Source organism: Neolamprologus brichardi, chromosome 23, assembly GCF_056152115.1.
Source record: "Neolamprologus brichardi isolate AB-2024 chromosome 23, ASM5615211v1, whole genome shotgun sequence".
NCBI classification, from domain to species: domain Eukaryota; kingdom Metazoa; phylum Chordata; class Actinopteri; order Cichliformes; family Cichlidae; genus Neolamprologus; species Neolamprologus brichardi.
In genome coordinates, this window is record NC_142125.1 from 34,784,363 (window position 1) to 34,791,931 (window position 7,569).

The 7,569-nt window shown below is 38.6% G+C and overlaps 1 protein-coding gene across 1 annotated transcript; it reads left to right on the top strand.

The window, feature by feature from the left end:
* Positions 1-530: 530 nt before the first annotated feature.
* Positions 531-4,914, top strand: LOC148096283 (uncharacterized; the record flags this gene model as incomplete). Its single annotated transcript, XM_087836388.1, has 4 exons — positions 531-673; positions 759-1,041; positions 1,133-1,603; positions 4,810-4,914. Coding segments are annotated over 4 exons (1,002 nt in total), but the record flags the coding sequence as incomplete, so codon positions are not given.
* Between the last annotated feature and the right edge of the window lie 2,655 nt (positions 4,915-7,569).

The window sequence follows — 7,569 nt, forward strand, 5'->3', positions numbered from 1 at the left end:
TTCCTAAAACTATTAATACTTATAGCAAAACCACTCACTGAGTTTGCAAAACTAAAAGCACAAACACTGCTTTGCACTCAGTTTGCAATTTTGTAACACACACTTTGCAAAACTGTAGGCACAATTCACTGCACAGCACTCTTTTTGCAGAACTTTAAACACAACTCACTGCTTACACTCAATTACCAAATTTCCAACACACTCCTAGCAAAATTATACACATGTATGGCTATCATTAACACTATTTTGCCAACTGTCTGGCACACTTTCACATGTGAAAACTGTTTTAGATAATTAGTCCACTTTGCAATCAGCCTAAGCACTATAAACAGGCCACAGGTAAGCTGTCTATGTGGAGTACAATGGAAGGAGCAGTAAGAGTGAGAAGAGTGAGAATCAGAGGAGGCCGAGGGAGAGGACGTGGAGGTGAAGAAGCAAGAGGGTTAGAGGAAGTTAGAGGAAGAGGACAAGGAGGAGCAAGAAGAGGACGAGGAGGGGAAAGAGGAAGGGTAAGAAGAGTAAGAAACAGAATAACTGATGACATCAGAGCTACAATAGTGGACCATGCCATCAACCATGGGATGACCCTGAGGGAAGCTGGCCAACGGGTTCAGCCTAAACTGAGCCGCTACACTGTGGCAAGCATCATTAGGACATTTCAAAATGAGAATCGGTAATTACTGTGTAGCACTGCCATACTCTAATGAGAAACACAACAGTAACATACATGCAAAAATACTGAAATTGTTACTTTACAGAATTGCTAGACGTCCAGATGTTGGGGGCAGAGGCAGAATGTTCACTCCAGAGCAAGAGACCCATATAGTGAACATGGTGATTGCCAATAATGCAATAAGACTGCGCGAAATACAGCAGTGCATAAATGATAATGACACCATCTTTCAAAATATACACAGTGCAAGCATTTCTGCACTAAGTCGTGTACTTGCGCGCCACAGAATAAGAATGAAGCAAATTTACAGAGTTCCCTTCGAGAGAAACACAGAACGTGTAAAGCAACTGCGATATGACTATGTGCAGGTAAGCTAGTGTCATTGGTTCTGAATTTGGAAGTGCATACTGTAGTGCTGTGCATGGGCCTGATGTGTTGCATTTGTTTTGTCTTGTCCAGAGAGTGATGGAACTAGAAGCAGATGCAACGGGACATGAGCTACTTTTTGTAGATGAGGCCGGTTTTAACCTCAGTAAAACCAGGAGACGTGGCAGGAACATTATTGGACACCGTGCCATCATCAATGTCCCAGGACAACGTGGTGGTAACATAACCATGTGTGCAGCTATAAGCCAAAATGGTGTTGTTCACCATCATGCAACCATAGGCCCATACAACACTGCACACATTATTGCATTCCTGGACACCTTGCATGACATGCTCACTGTTCAGAGACCAGAGCAGACCCGATATGTCATCATATGGGACAATGTTAGTTTCCATAGGGCTGCTTTGGTCCGCAACTGGTTTACAGACCACCCATCCTTCATGGCACTCAACCTCCCTCCATACTCTCCATTCTTAAATCTCATCGAGGAGTTCTTCTCTGCCTGGCGCTGGAAAGTGTACGACCGTCATTCTCATCAACAGGTAGCCCTTTTACAGGCAATGGAGGAGGCATGTGGAGATATTGACCAGGCATCATGTCAGGCCTGGATACGGCATTCAAGGAGATATTTTTGTGGCCGGACCCAGAAAGACGACATGATGTAGGCTGATTGTCTTTTTTTTTCCTTTTTTTTGTGAAATTCCTATTTTGTGTTCTGACTTTGTCTTGGTTTTGATGAGTGTGAATAAACACCAATACTTGAAGTTTGGATCCTTGTATGTTTACATGACACTATGACAAAAGTGTGACCTCAAATTGACATCTGTACACAGAGAAAGCAAAAGCCAGATGTGTTTTGTATTCATACCATCAGTGTGCAGTTGGCGCATTGTGTGCTTAGTAGATGATGGCTTGTGTGTACTGTTTGATACGAAAACACCATTTTTACGAAGGTGTGAAGAGTTAATCTAGCTGTGTTCGCTTTTGCAAGAGAACTACAATGTTTTGATAATTGGGTGACAGGTTTTCTTATTTGTGTGTAGAGTTTTGCAAAAATAGCCAATAGTTACAAAAAATGTGCTTAAGCAATCAGAAAAAACTGTAATGTTTGCTTGCATTTCTGGGGTATTTTGTCCTACTTTCCTGCTCTCGCTGACCACGGGCTCCCAGTTGTTGGCCACATTTAAAGCTCTGAATGTCACGTGCAGATGCCAGCTGAGCCACCAGGAACCCTACAGGCCTTTGTTTTATGACTCAGATGTGATTTGGACCGTTTGATTTATTTGGGAAAGCGCATATAAACCATCTCAGGATGTCACATTATTAGACAGACTCACTCGGTGTGCTGAAAATGGACAGGGTGTTTTAGCATCAGCAGTAACGTGTCAATCACAGCATCTCGGTCATATTTCTCTGTATGCAAGCACAGAAGCCACAGGTTTTTTTTTTTTAAATGAGCTTATACCATTTTCCATGATGCAGTTTGTTCAAAGTACATTCCCATCCTTGCAATCACATGATTACACAGTCCAAGGCATCTGGACACTCTAGATTAGCACTACAACTTTGGAGTTTTAATAATATTACGTTGCTGGGGAAAAAATTGTTTGCAGTGTGGACAACACACACACACACACATGCACAATTGCTCCAGCCGATAGGTGCTGAACTTACTCTCCATGTGACCTTATCTTTACAATGTACTACCAGCGGAGATTTACTTTAAAATGCGACACCAAATCCTGTTTATCACACAAAATGAAATGTTAATGTGGTACGGCTACTCCTGTGAGTGCGTGTGGATGCGCAGACTACATGTGTGTTTCCTTTGATGTGGACACGGTTTGACTTTTTCATTATCTGAGGAGGGCTGCTTGCTTCTCCTAAATGTCACTGACAAGTCAAGTGCCCAGGAGTAGAAAGTTTGGTTAAGATACTTACTTTACTTTAATTTTTACTTTCTTTTTTTTTCAAATTGCTATAAAACGGTGATTCTAAAAATCGATTTTTAAGAAAGTGTTTTTCTTCCGCTCTTTTAATTATTTTAATCAAATCAAGAATTGATCACAGGTTTCAATATCCAGACAGGTTGGGTGGGTGGAGGAGGTGGATGGGTAGAAATTAATGTTATCATACAAGCATCAATTCTTTCTTAATGTCTCAGCTAATGTCAAACTGTCCGCCACAAGAAATGCAAAGTCCCGATTATTCAAATGGCAGTAAACAAGGCTAAATGAATGAGGTAGGATGAAGGAGTACTCTTGTTATTGATGGGGGATTAAAAACAAGTTAGTTCCCAGGTCTTACAAAAACCTCACAAGGGAACTTAAACAGACACGCCGCGCAAGTAAGCTCGCCTTTGTTTGGACACTTCTGAGCCACTATGAAATTGAGATAATGTGATTAATTCCCCTCATCTGCAAATATATGCTGTGCCACTAAATTGTTAATTACCATTTGAGAGCAGAAAATTATACAGGAGGGGTGTGCTTTTGTGTATGCGCGTGGGTCTTCCAGGGCTGCTGAGGTTATTTTGTAACTAATCTGTGACACACTGCTTATTACCTGGAGAAACATTCTATGTACTGTAATATTTTTAAAGCAATCCAGGATATTAACAGCTCGGTCTGCTGCAGTTATGAGGGTATTGGGGGGGGGGGGGGGGTTCTTCAGCAGTTTGAGTCACGCTACATTATAAACTCCAAATGTAAACAAAGTGTAAAAAAAAGTGGGAATCAATGGTAAAATGGAATAAAACAACACATCATTGTCATTTTCTGATCTGCAACTTTTACCGTCTTGACCAGTGTTAAGGTCCTGAGTTCAACTGATAAAGGTTTTGCTGATAAGTTTGCTGATAAAGATGGGTGGATTAAATCATCAAAAATGAAATAAATATAGGCCTTAAGTAGCATTAGGCCATAGCGACACATGCTAAATGACCCCCATGCAATTACACAAAAGCTGCTCCTGTATGGTCATCAGAAAACTAGCCTTGTCTGCAAACATCGACTGCAGAGTGTCCACCGTTAACCTAATACAGAGACGTTCATGCCGTTGGTGCAGCCTAGTGTGCTGCATTGCCAATTTCCTCATTATATAAATGAGACAGCTTGTCTTGTGTGAAGCGTTTTCAGCTGAGCGGTGTCTACCTGCAGTCGAGCGTTTTTACCAATGCACAAAACATTTTAATGTCATCATCTGATATTTTTGCCATATTGCACAACCCTAAGTATGTTTGGCCCTTTTGAAGGAATAAACAAAATGTCACACAAAGAGTCCCGGATTGAGAATTTGAATTAATAAGAGCAATTTTGGTTTTGCTTTTGTTATGTTTGGTGACCTTATTTTACTTCTACATCAACATTTGAAGAAAGATGTAAAAAGTAAATGTTAAGGGTAAAAAACAAAAATATTGAAAAATATTTTTTTATGTGTCATATTTAGTCATAGTCAAAACTCTTGAGAACAATGAAAGGAAAACAGAAATAATATATTTTTAAATTGGCTAGTTTTGATTTTAGTTTTGTCACTGATGAGGACTTCACCCTTGTGAGGTGTTCACTTTAATAAGACTTCAACCTCGGGCTTCTCTCAACCCCCACTGACCAGAACACCACATGTGTAATGTAAGAGTGTGGAGGTGCTGTGTCCTTTCACTGTGTCCTCCTCCTACATGGTCTCCTTTTTAGTGTGTATGTGTGTGTGTGTTGCTGGAATTACTCTATTTTCTCACACTCTATCTCAGCTGCAAATTGAGGATGGGACACAACAAATAGCTTCACCCGTGTGGCTGCTTATCGATCAAGGTGGCATAGAGAATCCCCGCTCAGAGGACCTCAGTGATTTTTAGGAGCGAGAGAAGATTTCAAAGATGATGAAGAGGAATGGTTTTCAGAACATGAGTCATTTAGTCTCTCTTGGATAAGACAGTGCAAAGAGTAGACAGAACGATGGGGAAAGCGTGAGGGGGGAATGCAGGAAATGTTAGTATGCAGACTCAAAACCCAGGCCCCACAATGACGACTCGAGCCTTCAAGTGCTCGGGCCACCTGCTTAACCAGGCGAGCTATAGCAGTGCCATCAATTCAGTCTGACAGTGAGTTTGAAAATGATGAAATTGAGCATTAAATATGGATGTCAAGAAATTGTGAAGCTGAATGGTGTTTTTGTCTAAGAAATGAGCCACGTTACATAGCTGTCAACATGGTGCAACCAAGGCGAAAACAAACGGCAGTCACTGCTGAAATCAGATTTTTCACTTTTCATCCTGGATGCCATCTAGGGAGTTTGTTTTTCAGGAAGTGTTCCCTGATCTAAATTATTTTGCAGACACAGTAATCATGGATAACGTTCAATAAAATAAATCTCTTCAACTTTTAATTAAGTTCAAAGAAAGACAACGTGCCATGTGCCACTGTTCTTTTATTCTAAATGGGTTCTGACAGACGGAAACACAAAATATTACTCAGAAATGTGGTCTGCGTGGCTTGGAATATGGATAAAATAAACATCTGTTAAGCATCATTACATAAGTTTTTATGTATTAATTAAAAAAAAGGTTCACCAGACCTGCAAACATGGGCTGAGTAACAAAAACACCTCAGAGAGTTAAAAGCAAAATAATTATCCAGTTGTGAACTGGCTGCTCTACATAATAAGTATATTATCTTCTGAGATTATTTTAGTAATATCAATTTAGTATCTATCCTACTTTGATGCTATCAGTAGATTAAGTTAAATGGCACCAATTTATAAGAAGTTATTATACTGACCTATTGCCTAGTGTAGTAAATAAACTCAAGATACAAGTAGATGGAAAATGTACACACATATATATATCTATCTACACACACACACACACACACACACACATATACATATATATATATATATATATACATATATATATATATATATATATATATATATATATATATATATATATATATATATTTATATTATGTGCTTTGCAGCTTTTGAATACAATATTTTTGTTCAAGGATTATCATGGAGAGACCTTCCGGATGAAAGCTTTGCTGTGATTCGTTATTGTGTTGTTAGCAATGTAAAATCAAACCTTTTCGCACGCGCAATTTACATATCATAATTGGATACTATTTTACTCTGTGCATCCCTTAAGTAGGACAATTCAAATCACAGTTACTGACTCAGAAAACAACACAAAATTACTCCTTTTTTAAATTTACTTGAATATTTCCAGTTTGTGAGACTCAGCGATTAGTTCACAACATTTTTATGTCAATGTTAGTAAGTTATTTTTTAAATTAACAGTTTTGGCATGCAAAGTGTATGATGAGCTGAGAAGATATTGTATAAAACCAATGGACTGAACAGATTGAGTTAAATGATTTAAAAGGGTTTTTTGTGTTTTCTTTCATTTGTATAGTGGTTTTTTTTTTTTTTAATGTGTAAATTTGCTGTGATTTCGCTCGGTAATTTTGTTCCTCTACAGAATTTGCAAGCATTATGATGGGTGTCACTTTGAGCTGTAACTGTCTCTTCTGAATTTTTACAAACTAGCCATTTTCATACACTGGATACAGACCTGCAGAAATTACTGACTTTCAATCAAAGCTGAAATATGATAATTCTGAGGTTTTTAAAAGTTATATTTAAGCCGCCCATCAGGAGCAAAGCGGTTAAAAAGTAACATTAAACAAGCAGCCAAGTCAAAACTGAAACTTAAAGCTGATTCACAAACTTTTTAAAGCAAAGCAACCAATCAAAGGCATCATGGCAGGGCAGCGCATTCCTCTAATGGAGATGACAGCCAATTTGTGTGTTTCCTCATCTAGCTGTGCCACCGTTCGTGGCGACAGTATTCTTCTGCTGCCTGCTGACAGTGGCAGCAGCATGGGCAATTAACATGACCCCATATGGAGGTTAGGTCCATCTTATTGTAGGTTCTGTTGTCATACGAACTTTGAGGCCATTAGGGCACCACATGTAGAGGAATCAGAGTTATGTTTTACAATAAGTTGATTGAGTTCATTTATAACATAATAGTATACTGTTCAAGAGTCTGGAGGACATCGTAGTGAACTGCTAATTGAAGCTTGGCTAACCTTCCTTTTGATGACTTAAGTTATGACAATTGCGTCATCAAAAATACCATCCACACATCGGGAGCACCACCCATCAAGCATTTAAGCAACACGTCTGCCTACACAGCAATCTGTAAAAAAAAAAAAAACATTAGTAAAAATACCGTACAGTGTACCAATTTAAGATGATTTCCATTTTCCATTTTTTAAGGATTTTTCCTCATATTTTGTAACCACACATCAAACTGTTTACAGAAGCCTTTGATGGAAAAAAACAAACAAACAAACAAACAAAAAACATTGTTTGTTTAAACACTTTTAAAAAAATTGTAATTTCCCGCAAAGCCACAGGTTATCAAGAAATCATTAGCCTTGGCTATACACAAATATACAGCACATATTTCTATTCTTGTCCCTTACAAATAAACAACTAAATAAAT